The sequence below is a fragment of the Zalophus californianus genome, chromosome 10 (assembly GCF_009762305.2).
Source record: "Zalophus californianus isolate mZalCal1 chromosome 10, mZalCal1.pri.v2, whole genome shotgun sequence".
NCBI classification, from domain to species: Eukaryota; Metazoa; Chordata; class Mammalia; order Carnivora; family Otariidae; genus Zalophus; species Zalophus californianus.
Genome location: NC_045604.1, coordinates 66,859,429 through 66,874,549, shown reverse-complemented (window position 1 = coordinate 66,874,549; position 15,121 = coordinate 66,859,429). Strand labels below are relative to the sequence as shown.

At 52.5% G+C, this 15,121-nt stretch overlaps 1 protein-coding gene across 1 annotated transcript in view; it reads right to left on the bottom strand.

Moving 5' to 3' along the window:
- PARP1 (poly(ADP-ribose) polymerase 1) overlaps nucleotides 1–15,121 on the bottom strand; it is a 37,902-nt gene that overhangs the window by 18,662 nt on the left and 4,119 nt on the right. The window contains exons 2-7 of the mRNA XM_027612213.2: nucleotides 14,425–14,590; nucleotides 7,887–8,002; nucleotides 7,129–7,343; nucleotides 5,314–5,413; nucleotides 3,443–3,559; nucleotides 2,680–2,856 (exon numbers count right to left, since the gene is read on the bottom strand). Of these exons, the coding sequence (XP_027468014.1) occupies nucleotides 2,680–2,856; nucleotides 3,443–3,559; nucleotides 5,314–5,413; nucleotides 7,129–7,343; nucleotides 7,887–8,002; nucleotides 14,425–14,590 (891 nt within the window). The remainder of the gene's footprint in view (nucleotides 1–2,679; nucleotides 2,857–3,442; nucleotides 3,560–5,313; nucleotides 5,414–7,128; nucleotides 7,344–7,886; nucleotides 8,003–14,424; nucleotides 14,591–15,121) is intronic.

Genomic DNA, 15,121 nt, shown 5'->3' with positions numbered 1-15,121 from the left:
TTTAAGTTTCAGTTAAGAAACCAGTTTTCGGGTTCCTGGGTGGCTCAGATGGTTAAGTGTTTGCCCCCGGCTCAAGTCATAATCCCAGAGTTCTGGGACTGAGTCCCACATCAGGGCTCCCTGCTCCATGGGGAGTCGGCTTCTCCCTCTGACTCTCTCTTATGAATAAATTAAATCTTAAAAAAAAAAAGAAACCAGTTCTCCCTAGAAATAACCACCTGCCAAAGCAAAGAGGATTTGGTTTGTCCAAATTAAAGAACCTCTTTTTACTTCTCATTATCAGGGATGATGTAAAAGATGCGTGGTTGGGGCGTCTGGGGGGCTCAGTTAGTTGAGTGTCCAACTCTTGGTTTCGGCTTAGGTCATGATCTCGGGGTCGTGGTACTGAGCCCCACATCAGGCTCCGCACTCTGCGGGGAGTGTGCTTGAGATTCTCCCTCTGCCCCTCCCCGGCTCTCTAAAATAAATCTTAAAAAATGATGCGAGGCTTCCAGCATTCAAGTACATGACACTAAACTCAAGGCTTATTTCTAGCACTTTCAAGTTTATGGTAACGCTGGCAGGTGGGTGCTGTAAGCAAAGAATTTTCCTTAAAAACCAACAACAGACAGTATCAGCTGACAATGTGGTCGGGGGCTACTGCTGCAGCTGGACTGTGACCTCCAGGCCTCACCCTTGAGGGGCCCCTCACGGGCTGCATGCCCACCTCCCGACCAAGACTGCACGCGCTGAGAAACAGTATTTCCCAAGAGAAAATCAGAGTTTCCCTCCCTTCCTAGAAGGGAACGTGGCAGCAGAGAGCCCAACGACAGTGTTCAACATGAACTCTGCCAAAAGTTGGTTCACCTTCCTCCCAAAGCCTGACAATGGGCTCTGCTCCAGGCAGTCACTCTGGGAGCGTCCGACACACGGAGTTCAGGGGACAGCATGGTCCCTGTGCTCCTACATCTTCACCCAATCAAGGAAGAGGCCGTTCCTGCCGTACCTGTGCTCAGTGAAAGACCTGAGAACAGGGTCCAACACACGCTGAGCACCTACCGTGCCATGGATCACCATGAGGTCATAAAGACAGTTTCTTCCCTTGAGAAACAAGTTCAGTCTTAACACAGTCAGATACACGAAAGCTAACTTTAACACAGGAGTGAGGCTCTACAACGAACATGCCAATGTGACACAGACGGGGAACTCCAGGAGGGCTCCTTGGAGGCAGTGACTGCTCAGATGGCTAGGGGCTGGAAAAGCAGGGCTCATGCAAAGACATGTGACCGATGTACTGTGGTACGCGGGGAACGCTGGCTGGTTAGTGCCCTGCTGCAGGGAGTGTGGAGAGTTGGAGAGACGGCGTGTGCATGCAGGGGCAGTGAGAACAGAGCCTGAGGACGGCAAGGGCAGTAGAAGGCCCACAGAGCCGGGCAGGTCCCGGGGAAGCCGGAGCTGACCTTGACTCTGCGGGCCGTGCTGTGGGGACAGCAGTCTCACATGGGCTGCAAGTCCAGGACTCTGCGGGGGGGCAAGCACCATGGACCTGCAAACAGGTCTTACACACGCAGGCACCTTCAAAGATAAACGCGGATGCCGTGCAACTGGTACATGAAATACAAAACGGCTATTTCTCACCATCTTATTTTCTCAAAGATGGTAAAAGGGATATAAATGCCACGAATAGCTTTGCAACACTGGCAAACTCAGAAAAACCGGGAGAGTTATTTCCGTGAGAAACGGGGAATCGGTTTAAGGTTGTAAGAGTGTGGGGAGTGAGGAGGTCAGAGCTGTTTCTGAGCGACCACTCAAGAGAACATGCAGGGGCAGGGCGGGCTGGGGTGTAGTTTTGGCCACAAGTGGGGAGGGGAGGGCCGCGGGAAAGCGAGTTCAGGGGTAGGTGCTGAGCTGGCGGAGCAGCGGGACACCCAAGTGCCTATGTGCTGCCGTCCCACAGGCTGAGCCCCTGCCCTTCACAGAGGAGGGAGGCCACCCGGCCAAGCTCAAAGCCCAAATCCTGGAGAGAGGTAGCCCGGTGCCAGCTCGCACAGAGTCTCAGGGTGCAGGAGAGTCCCAATCGAGGTTCCCTGAGTAAGCTTTTTGCATCCTGAGAATTCGATATGCATTTTCATTAAAAAAATAATAATAAGGGGTCCCTGCGTGGCTCAGCTGGTTAAGCGACTGCCTTCGGCTCAGGTCATGATCCCGGAGTTCCGGGATCGAGTCCCACATCGGGTTCCCTGCTCAGCGGGGAGTCTGCTTCTCCCTCTGACCCTCTTCTCTCTCGTGCTCTCTGTCTCTCATTCTCTCGTTCTCAAATAAAAGCTTAAAAAAAAAAAAGAATCTTTAAAAAAAATAATAATAAAAGAACCAACGGTAGGAGGGGCTACTTGAACTCTGGACCCAACTCCCCCCAGCACTAAGGCAGGAAAACCTCCTCAGGAAAAAGCCTCCCATCACCGAGGCAGGAATTATCATCCATCTGTTCACCGTACGTCCCTTGCGCCCAGAACAGTGCCTGGCACTGAGGATGCACTTGATCAACAGATGCCAGAGGTTTTTACAGCGATTGGACAAACCTGTGCTCCCGCCAGAAGCGCCCTGCTCCCACATGTTCGGAGCCAGGAATGCGGCAGTCGTGGGGACAGGCCCGGAAGGTGGGATGGTGTTTTTCTGCTCAGATTCCAGAATCCCACTCACCTTTGGGGTCACCCAGTCCTTCCGGCTGGGGGTCTGGGTCTTGACCATGCACTTGGTCCAGGCAGTGACGTCACCTGTACAGTAATAGGCATCACTCCTGAAGACCAGCTGGCCTGAGCATTCCTCACAGGGAAGAAGGGCACCGAACACCATGCCATCGGCCACACGGTCCAAGATCTGAAGCCAAGAGAGGAGAAGCTACAGGAAGGCCGCTCACCAACGTGGGCAGACCGCACTCACTGAGAGGAGAGGGAGGGCTGGCCCCGACAAGGACTCCCCAGGGCCGTTGATATACACGCGGTGCTCCGGCTTCTCTACTTTAAGAGACCTCCTGTCCACACCGCGGTACCACAGCCCACCGCCCCCTCCTACTGCGCAAGGAGCTACGCCACCCCGGGAAACCAGTGGGGTGTTGGCAGGCCTCCCCTTGCAAGGGGGGCTCCACGCCCTCCAGACCTGGAAGCCCCTGGGCGTCTGGGCCTTAAAATGTGTGGCATGAACACACAAAGCAAATACACAGCCCACCCGAGTCTCCCCCAAATCCTAAACCCAAGGTGGACATATGGGGATGTCTTCCGGCCCCCGGACACGGTGGCCAGGCCACAGAACTGTAGCATTTCCACTCCTCCAGATCAAGGCCAGCGGGTGCCCCACCGGAGGACCTCCCACACCCTCCCGGGGGGCGTGGGGGGCCACGACAGCAGTGACGGTATCCAACGTCCCAGCCCCCTCCCGGGTCTCACGGAACACAGTGGTTGCTCACCGCTGACTCCCCAGAGGGCACTTGCTGCTTGTTGAAGATGAGCAACTCTTTCAGGTCATTTGTCGAACATGCTTTCTTTAGCTCGTCCTTGATGTTCCAGATCAGCTCGTTCTGGGCCTGCAGACAGAGCCAGGCAGATGACAGCCCAGCTCTGTCCAAACAGAGACCCCGCTAGAGGGGGTTCCCCGTCTCACTCAGTCTCCACTGGGGTCCTTGTGTGTCGGCTGAGCTGCGCCTCCAAGCTGGTCTCCTTCACAGGGAAGTGGCCCAGCTGCGATCCCATGGCGTTCTGGTTCCACCAGGTTCTACCCGGAGCACACCGTCCCTGGGACCACCCCTCACAGACCCCATGGCAAAGAGCCAGGCGCAAGGGCTCACTGGCCCCGACATTCGCATCCAAGGACATGGGGTGTGGCCGTTCTCTGACCCGAATGTGGCAGGGGGGACAATTCCCAGGCACCCCCGCCGGCCTCAGCAGCATCACACGGGGACGGATCAACGCTTCTCAGTCTCGGGGGCAAGATTCACAGTGCCTACTCCTTGTGGAAGCTCTGAGCATCAGCCTCCCCCTGTCAGAGCTTGGGTGGGGTGAGCCATGACCTCCCACGCTAGGGTCCCTGGCAAGATACTCACCACCTCCCAGCCGCAGACTGCACCCCTGCATACCAGACCTAAAATGCCAGCCCCATAGACCCCATGGAGTCGCTCTCCACACCAGTGAGGATTTTAATGGGGACTTTTTTTTTTTTTTTTAAAGATTTTAAGTAATCTCTACCCCCCAAACGAGGTTCAAACTCATGACCCCAAGATCAACAGTTCCAGGCTCTATCGACTGAGCCAGCCAGGCGCCGCTCAAGTGTGGAAGATTTTAATGCGACCAGCAAAGCGACACCACACACATGGCTTTGCCGTACCTGCCCCCCCCCAGCACCTGCGCCGCATTGCCAGTCATGGGGACGAGGGGGACAAGGGAGCACCTGCTAAGTCCAGCGGTCCAAGTTTAAACAACCAAGGGAGTGGAACCACGTCACCTGCTTGGCCGAGGCCAGGGGAACATGTGAATTCCAGACGTTTCATCTCTGATGACGCTCAAGGGACCACCACACCAAATGACCCAACCACAACCCTACCACAGCCAGATTCACTGAAGGACCATCACACCAATTGGTGGTTCCTAGCAAGCAGCTGCAACCCGATCAGGAACTGCTTCTGATTTTTATTCCACTGGCAAAAACGGAATCCTCTCACGAGAGAGCCAAGTAGCTGGAAATCATGTTCCCAAGACAAGACTGACACGGGCCCTCCCCCTGGTTTTCCAGTTTTCTTACACATTCCAGAGCCATGCCTACTGTGCACGAACTTGTGTGTCAGCACCAAACACCCAGCATTTTCTGATCGTTTTTACTTGAATTCAACACGTGTGATCAACACAGTGCTGAATTTCTGGTCTGCGACTATGGACTCAGTGGGTGGTTCTGACCTCTTTCACTACACGCCTTCTATCACTTCTGCAGACAAGAGCTCTCCATTAAAGAACTAGGGGACATCCGTCTCTTCCCGTCTCCTGTGCGTGCTGAGCAAGTCGGGCATCCCTGAACTTAACACTCGGGGCGCAGCGTCCGCCAGCGACCCTCCAGGTGCAGGATGCACGGTGCCGTGAGGCTGGGGAGCCCCAGGTGGGGCTCTCCTTCAAGCACCAAGGCCTTCTCTGGGGGTGGAGGGAACATCGTGCTATTTCACCACTGCTTCCAGTTTGGAAGTTCTTGGAGGTCTTGGGAAGTGGGACGCACACGCCCCCTGGAATTTTCCACCCAGGATGAGGGCAAAGAATTCAGACAACGATAAGCAGAGACGCACAGCTCAGAGCTCACCTTGAGGGCCCTCTCAAGCCTACCATCCTTGTCCTTTTCTTTTTTAGATTTCTTCTTGGCCACTTCAACCATCCCATCCACCTCGTCGCCTTTCCTCTTTCTGAAAGAGACACAGGACGACAGAGAGCCATCAGAACCCTGGTACCAGCGGGTGCCTGGGTGGCTCAGATGGTTAAGCGTCTGCCTTCGGCTCAGGTCATGATCCCAGAGTCCTGGGATCAAGTCCCACATCGGGCTCCCTGCTCCTTGGGAGCCTGCTTCTCCCTCTACCTCTCTCTCTCTCTGTCTCTCATGAATAAATAAATAAAATCTTTAAAAAAAAAAAAAAAAAGAACCCTGGTACCAGCGACTCAGGGGACACAGGACCTTCACATCTGCACACCTGTCTTGCCAGGCCCCAAAAGCACTACATGTTCCTCTGCCCCCAGGGGGTCTGAGGTCTGCCCAGGCAGTACTGGTGACGGGCCCCACATACTTTGCTGCCAAGGAGAGGCTCAGGGGTGGCCCCATGGGCTTGGAACAGCCTGCCCAGGATCCATGGCTCAGACCCCATCTGACGTGACAACCCCCATGTATCTCTTGGCACAAATGAAGCAGCTCGAAGGTTCTGGCAGGGACCGTGACAGGTAAGCCCATTGCCGACGGGCAGGGATTGTAGAAAGATGAACCACTCATGCCAGGGGGCCCAGCCTTTTAAGCTAAACCGCAGGGCGGCTCCCAGGGCAGTTCTCTGGTGCGGGGCTGCACTGTCATTCCAACCCCACCCACAGGAGTGAGAGTCTCAGCACCACTCACCAGTCACCTGGTGGAGGGAGGCAGGAAGGGTCATGGGCCGCGCCCTCCCCCCCGGCCCCCCAGAACAGGGCAGGGCAGTCACGGTGGTTAACTCAGATGCAGCTGTTACAGACCCGACTTCAAACCCTCGCATTTTCCCTCACCCATGAAACAGAACACCGTGTACCTTCCAGGACCGTGAACTGTCCCCCATCAAGCATGCAGCACGGTGCCTGCCACGCCGTTACTGCCCCACTGGTGCTAGCTGTTACTACGGCCCACACGTGAGCTTGGGGTTCCCTGCACACACATCACGGGCTGTGCTGTCCTGGCGACCTTAATCCACGAGCCCGGTTTTCCAGTTTGCCCACCTACTCCAGAGCTGCGTATACTGTGTGCAAGCTTGTGTGTGATGTACCCAGATGGTGCACAACAGCTCCTTGACAACAGGAAGGTCAGGGCCACCCCAATCCTAACACCACCCACAGCCGGGCATGGCCCTACCACACCTCCTCTGTGCCCATGACCCCCAGCGACTCCAGACTGGGGCACGGGGGCCAGCAGAGAGGACAGGAAAGAACAAGAGCCCGTGGACTCCAGATTGGCTCCGACCGGGCTTCCCGTCCTGAATGCTGATGCCACAGGAACCCCACGGCATTCTGACACTACACCAGGGGACTTCTCATCCACGGCTCCCACCACCATCCTAGCAGCAGCATCAGACCCATACACAGGATGCCGTTGGGACTGGAAAGCGAGTCATGCAGGGGTCCCAGGAAATGGGGTGGTCGGGCAGGCAGGGAGAATACTCAGGGCAGGAGGGGGGTTGGCGGCAGCGGCTAGCTGGTCCTGTCTGTGGGTCAGACGGGAGGGAGCTACAGGAGCGTGTGCAGGGGAGGGGCGGAGCGCGGCTGTTACCGTTCCTCACTCTGCATGCCCAGCTTGCTGACAGTCAGCAGAGGGAGACATGGGAATAGCCTGGACTCTGCAGGGTCTCCCCGAAGCCCCCCCCCCCGCTTCCCACGCCCTCCCCACCCCTACCCTTCACTCTTGACTCCGGGGAGCTGCTTCTTTAGTGTTTCTTTATCCTCCGCGGCAAGGAGGCCAAAGCCCTTGAGCTGGCTGGCGCTGTACTCGGGCCGGAAGCCCAGCTCCTCTCTGTTCTTCACAAAGCAGTTTGGGTGGTACCAGCGGTCGATCATGCCCAGCTGGGGCTTCTCTGGGTCCAGCATCTTCTTGGACAGGCGGATCTGGCCCTGCAGGAAGAACCACATGGGGTACCAAAAAGACAAGAAGGATGGTGACGTCAGAAACCTGGGGGTACATGGGTTGGCCGGTGCCCCAGCCAGCGGGGCCTCAGGTCCACACCGAGGGCACTGGGAGGGCCGTGGAAGCTTCAGACCGCTTTCTGCCCCCAAGGACTGTGTGCTAGCCTAGGCCTCAGCACCCCGGTTTTAAATGGGGTCAACTCCAACTAGCCATCTACCCACCCACCCGGGCACGGGAGGACGCGCAATCTTTTCCCTGAGAACGTTCTGCCGGCCTGGAAGCCGGCCTTGGCCCACCACCGAGGACGCCACCCCGCAGGCCCCCACCCCGGGGGGCTTTCTGCCGTCCCCGCCGCTGCCCACACGCTACAACCCCGAGCGGCCTCGTGCACCGTGCCCGACATTCCTCAGGAGTTCCGAGCATGTGACACCGAACCGCTAGTGCTGGGCTAGCCCCCCAAGCCCGCGCGCATCTCCTCTTCTCTAGACACCCGAGAGGCCCCGGTGGCTGCCCCCCTCCCCTGGGCTCACCTTCTCTATCTTCTCCAAGCAGCCCTTGCACGTGCTTCTGTTGGACTTGGCGTACTCGGCTGCGAAGTCAGCCAGCGTCTTGTCCGTCTTGCCGCCGCCTCCATCCTGGCCTTTGCCTGAAGGATGGAGCATAGCAGCCCCATGCTCAGTCTCGGGGCGGCTCCGGAGAGCCCGAAGTCCCCGGGCCGCCTGAACCCCTTCACCGGGACACCTCGTGTCCGGCTCTCCTGCGTCTGCCTCTAACCGCTGTGGCTGACACAGCTGCTTTTCCGGCAATAACAGACAACCCTTCCTCAGACACACTCTCGAAAGGGCACAGCGCCCGCGGCCGCCCGTCTCACCTTCCGGCTCCCTCCATCACTGCCCTGGCCCCCCCTCACTTTGGAAAGTGCTTCCTTAGCACTTATCATGAAAGCCACGTCCTCCACTTTCAAACTCCACCTTCTGATTTCCGTGATCCTTCTAGGCATCAGGTTATGTGCTGAAATTAAAGGGTGTATCTTCATACAGAAACAGACAGGAGTGCAAGTAAGAAGCACGCAGGGAGGCAGCATTTCTAAACCAGTGGGGGAAAGCTGCGGGCATTCAGCAAGGAGCCCTGGGGATACACAGAAACAAAGAAGTCTTTTCTTATATAAAAGTAAGTGCAAGACTGAATGTTTCTATCTTAAGATTGGGAACAAGACAAGGCTATCTTCCCCCACCACATCTACCCAACATTGTACCGGAGACTCTACCAAGTGCCAGTGGGGCAAGAAAAAGAGACCAAAGGTGTAAGCATGGAAAAGAACAGGTAGAGTCACCTCTACCTGTAGGGACAGGATTGCACCAGGAATATAGGAAAAAAAAAAACAAAAAACTACTACCGTTAAGTGAATTGAGCAAATTTGGATAATACAAAGTCAACATATAAGATGTTCCTATATATGGGGTGCTTGGGTGGCTCAGTCGTTAAGTGTCTGCCTTCGGCTCAGGTCATGATCCTGGGGTCCTGGGATCGAGCCCCGCTTCGGGCTCCCTGCTCAGCAGGAAGCCTGCTTCTCCCTCTCCCGCTCCCCCTGCTTGTGTTCCCTCTCTCGCTGTGTCTTTCTCTCTCTCTAATAAATAAATACTAAAAAAATATGTTCCTATATATGAAAAATACACATTAAAAAAGAAATTAAACTGTTTAGCCTTTAAACACATAGAACACTCAGAAGATTTACCAAGACACACAAATCCTCTACACGAAAGCTTTAGGATGGTGTAAAATTAACAAAAGACCTAAATAAATGGAAATACGCTTCATGTTTATGGATTGACTTAGTTTAACATATCAATAAATCAATGCAGTTTGACCCACAGATTCCAAGTGATGCTAATCAAAATCCTAGAGAGCCTGTCTGGGCAAGAAATCAGTACGTTTACCATAAAATTTTTAAGGAACTGCAAAGGACCTAGAAAGGTCAAAAGAATATTGAAAAAAGAACAAAGCTGAAGGATCCACACTACGTGAGTTCATGATGTCCCACAAAGTTGTAGGAATTAAGATGGTGGGGTGCCCCCAGACAAACCAGCCAAGGGGATCAGAGTCCAGAGACACCTGAAGTCACCTGGTCTTAACAAAGTCTTCACAAATGGTATGGGAACAACATGGTATCCACACAGAAATACCAAAAAAACCCACCCCGTCCTCACACCTAACACAAACATTCATTTACGAAAGATCAGAAGCCAAACATGAATGCCAGAACCACAAAACTTCCAGAAGAAAACAAAGGAGGGTATGGTCACAATCTCAGAACAGGAAAGATTTCTCAGGACGCGGAGAGCACTAACCAAAAAAGGAGAAAAAAAATATCAACTACTGCTCTTCATAAAATGTCAGCAATTACACAAAAGGCAAACAAACCCCAGAATGAGAGAAAGTATTCACATTATTTATATGTGATAAAAGACTTGCACCTATTCTAAGGACTCTTACGACTCAAGAAAAAGACCAAAGCAAATTAGGGGCGCCTGGGTGGCTCTGTCAGCAAAGGTCCGACTTCGGCTCAGGTCATGATCTCAGGGTGGTGAGATCAAGCCCCACGTCAGGATCTATGCTCAGTGGGGAGTCTGCTTGGGATTCTCTCTCCCGTTGCCCGTGCTCGCACACATGCACGCTCTCTCTCAAATAAATAAATCTTAAAAAAACCCCAAAAAGACCACTACAAATTAGAACCACAAGCTCTCACTACACACCATCTGTGGCCAATACTGAAGAGTGCCCGTGCCAGGTGCTGGTGAGGATGTGAAACAGTACGACTTGGGAAGGCAGTCTGGCAGTTTCCTTAAACAGCTGCGCGGACACCTACGGATGCTCTGCGGCTCCACTCCTGGGCATCCACCCGGAGAAAGACGAGTGCACGGCACGTGAACAGCAGCACTTGTACCGGCGCAAGGCTGCCACAGAAGGCCAGACCGATGGGATCTACCGCAAGGACTCCCCTCAGCCATCAAAAGCACAATGTGGTGACACCTGTGTCTCACGGGAATTGTGCTGAGCGGAAGGAGGTTATGGGAGAAGTACATGCTACTCCTTTGCTTCTGAAATCCTAAGTCACACAAAATTAATCCAAGGGGACAGAAATCAGAGCCTGGTCCCCTGGGTGGGGGGGATAACAGAGAGAGGGCACAAGGAACTTCCTGGGGGGGGACAGAAAGCTCCCCAACTCTATGGGGTGTATGTTACACAACTGCCTGCATTTGTCAAATCTCACAGAACTGCATGTAAATCATTTTAAAAATCCCAGATGAAGAACTGAAATATAAGACCAGAACCAGAAACTGTAAACGAACAAACATGATTACAGAACATTTAGTCCAGGATGAAGCTTTAATGTGGCAAAACATACAAGCATGCTTCAAAGAAACACATCAAAGGGCAGCCTGGCTGGTTGGTGGAGCACGCCAACTCTTGATCTCAGGGTTGTGAGTTTGAGCCCCACGTCAGGGGTCGAGTTTACTCAAAACAAAACTTTGTATTAAAATAAAGAAGTCTATATATATTAAAAGTCAAACTAGTAAATATATTTCCAGAACAGATGACAAAGAATTCATACCTTGTTTCATTACGAAAAACACAAAAAGCCCTAAAGGATGAGGCAAGGACACCTACAAATATCAAATTAATAAAACCAACTACCAAACAGGACAAAGCCCCGGGATGGGGGGATGGATAAGCAAACTGTGGCGTACCCGTGCTGTGGCCTGACAGCACAGACGACCCAGAGCGAGGCAAGCCAGTCCCAGGAGGACAAACCCTGTGTGACTCCCCTCACAGGAGGCTCCCGGGAGGCCCATTCAGACAGAAATGATGGTGGGGGAGGAGAAACGGGGGTTACCGTGAACCGGGCACAGCGTTCCAGCTGGGAAGAAGAGAACATTCTGGAGGGGATGGAGTGCCGGTTGTAGTGTGGGTCATGTTGCCGAAGCCCACACCGGAACACAGCTCAGATGATGGATTGCCCACTACGTGTGTTTAACCACACACAGTGACTGAGCATTTAACAAAGTAACAATTAGAATCCCATTTCTACAGGAAAGAATAAACGTGGCACACATGTGAATCAGTATTTGAAAAGAAAATTCCTAGGGAGACACCCCACAAGGTCAATGATCGTCATCTTGGAATTATAGGATCTGGGAAGAGGGAAACCTTGTGTGTCTACATCTGTTAAATTAGGCTCTTTGGATAAAAAAATCCCTGGACAACTAGCAGGTGTGTTAACTTTAGGACTTAAGATGTTTTCCCAAGTGAAACACAGTTATAGCAAACTTATTGTGCTTTTTCATATTATAAAATTATCTAACTTGATACGTATAAACTGTAACTAGACAGGACACATCCCTAAACAGACAACCCCCACTAACCTGAACACAGAAGGGAAAACGACCACAGAACAAGAAAAATTTGTCACACCTGCCCTCAGCGAAAACTGACATGCTCGCTCTCTGGACCGTTTCTCGGCAAACTTGCTGTTATTTTTATTCATGGCGTGAGTGGTGTCACTGACCTCTCCGCTTCCACAGACCTGCAGCAGCGGGACACAAACATGCTGAGTCAGGGACAGAGAGAACAGGCACCAAGAGCTCTGTGGGCCAGGACGGCAGACGTTCCCCTCAAGAGCCCATCACGAGAATGGGGTCAGCTTAGAAGGCAGACAAACGAGAATGCAGTCTCAGATCTCCAACAAAGTGATGAAAAACGATTTAAAACGTAAAGGCATCTCAAAGAAGTTAGGTCTGTGGTTATCAACAAGCTGACTCAAGTTCACATGGAGGCAAAAGACCCAGAACGGCCAACACGATATTGAAGGAGAAAGTCAGAGGACGGACGCCATCCGACTTCCAGACTTCGCATCAAGGTGGTCCTGTACCGGCGGGATGGACAGACGGATAAACGGACCAGAACACGCTCCGGACGCAGATTCACTGTCGTCTGACAAACGAGCAAACACAACATAACGGAGGAAAGACGGAATTTCCAGCAAGTGGTGAACTACTGGACATCCACACATGAGATGAATCTAGACAAAGACTTTATCCCCTTTACAAAATTCAACTTAAATGGAAAACGCCACGCTGTAAAGCTCCCAGAACGTGACACAGGAGAAAAATCTAGTTGATCTAGATATGACAACTGATGACTTTTAGACACAATACCAAAGACACAGCCCAGGAAATGAACTGGTAAGCTGGACTTCTTAAATTGGAACTTCTGCTCTGTGCCAGACACTGTCGAGAGAATGAGAAAGAAGCCACAGACAGGGAGAGGAGATTTGCAAAAGACAGAGTTGATAAAGGACTGCTATCCAAAATATACGAACAACTCTAAAACTCAGAGATAAGACAACGAATGACAAATGGCAAAATATCCAGACTCCTCCCCAAAGAGATGCACGTGGCAGTAACACATGAAAAGATGCTCCACATCGTATGACATCAGGGGATTGCAAATCAACCCACCTCTACATGCCTCTCGGAACAGCCAAAATCCAGGTCACGGACACCACCAAGTCCTGGTGAGGGTGTGGTGGGAATGCAAACAGGTTTGCTGGTTTCTCCCAAAACATACTCCTCCCAGAACAATAAGCAATCATGCTCCTCGGGATCTACCCAAATGAGTTGAAAACCTACGTCCACACAAAAACCTACACGTGGATGTTTACGGCAGTTTTATTGGTAATTTCCCAAACTTGGAAGCAACCAAGATGTCCTTCCGTAGGTGAGCGAAGGACCGTGGTCCTTCCAGACAATGGAATATCATTCAGTGCCACTAAGAACCAAGCCATCAAGCCATGAAGAGACATGGAGGAACCTGCAACGTCCATTCGTTACTAAGTGAAGAAGCCAATGTGAAGAGGCTGCATATGACTCCGAGTACAGCTGACACTTGAATAAAGGGGGGAGTGCAGAACCCCTCGTGTGAAGATCTGCGTGTAACTTTTAATTCCCCCGAAACTTAACCAAAAATAGCCTACCATTCACCAGAACCCCCACTGCTAACCGACTGTCAACATATCCTGTTACGTGTGTTGTGTGTATTAAATATTGCACTCCCTATAAAGCAGCTACGGAGAACAAAACGTTATAAAGAAAACCATCATGGAAAAGGAAACCTTTACAGCACCATACTGGACTTACTGAGGAAGATGCACAGAGAAGGGGGGCCCACACTGTCCAAACCCATAAAACACACAGCACCACGAGTGAACCCTGAAACTATGGACTTGGGGTGATGATGAGGGCCTCACTGTAACACATGTATCGCTCTACAGGGAGACAGGGAGAGGCCCTGCCTGTGTGGGGGCAGTAGGTAGATGGGAACTCTCTGCACTTTCTGCTTCATTTTGCTGCAAACCTACAACTGCTTTAAAAACAGTCTATTAAAAACAAAACTGCAACAGGCTTAAAAGCTACATTTCCAGGGCACCTGGCTGGCTCACTCAAAGGAGCAGCAACTCTTGATCTTGGGGTTGTGGGTTTGGGCCCAACTAGATTTTTGGGATTGGGGTTGGGTGTAGAGACTTAAAAATCTTTAAGAATAAAAAGAGAAGAAAAAAAAAGAATAAAAAATAAAGGGGCGCCTGGGTGGCTCGGTCGGTTAAGCATCTGCCTTCGGCTCCGGTCATGATCCCAGGGTTCTGGGATCGAGCCCCACATCGGGCTCCCTGCTAGGTGGGGAGCCTGCTTGTCCCTCTCCCACTCCCCCTGCTTGTGTTCCCTCTCTCGCTGTCTCTTTCTCTGTCAAATAAATCAATAAAATCTTAAAAAAAAAAAAAGAATAAAAAATAAAGGCTCCATCTCCAGCATCTTAAAAAACAATACACCCCGCCATAGGCAGGTCAATGAGACGTTGCTGAAGTCACACACTGGCACCCTGTTACCTACATGCGCTCCTGGGAAACATGGGGGCGGGGAGGGCAGCCAAATGCTCTCTTAGAAAAGGCCCCTGGGGAAGCTGCCTGGTTGGGGCCGGAGGACCACACCTGTTGCCTCCCTGGTCTCTACACACCTGTGACGCCTCCACTCTCCGCGGTCTTCTTGACTTTCTGCTGGTCATCCCACCTGAGCTCAGAGAAGCCGTCCACCTCTACGTCGGGGTGCCGAATGGAGTGGCCAACCTTCCAAAAGCAGGAGAAGTGGTACCAGTGCGGGACTTTTCCATCAAACATGGGCGACTGGAAGAGAACAGAGGGAGGTGAGAGAGCAGCCTTAAGCCCAACCCTCAGCAGGTGCGCACAAGATGCCCTTTTTCTCCTCTGTAAAACGAGGACTGTGCCCGTATCCCCCATGTCGCGTGAGAAAAGCTGTGAGCTGATAAGAAGTGGTATCCCAGTCCAAATTTCTCAAGATCTTCTCCGACAGTTGTCTGCCGAGGTGGAGTCTGTTCTCAGGACACGGGACATGGATGGGGAACAGTGGTGCTTCTGAACAGAGTTCTGCCCCATGGGCCACGCACCTCAGTGACACAACTTCCCTCCCAGCGCCGTGGAATGCACACAGGACCCCTGGTCCGTGACCCCATCCTGCTGCGCCTGCCTAGGAGGCCAGCGCCCACCCCTGTTGGGCCTGTGGAGCCCAGAAAGGGCTCTTTTAGTGCCTCTGCCGTTAGAACAACGAAGAACAAGCCCCAGATAATGAGCAAAGCAGAGAAAATGTGTCAGGAAACTGTGTCAAGCTGGCAACAGCCGCACCAATGTGAGTGGAAT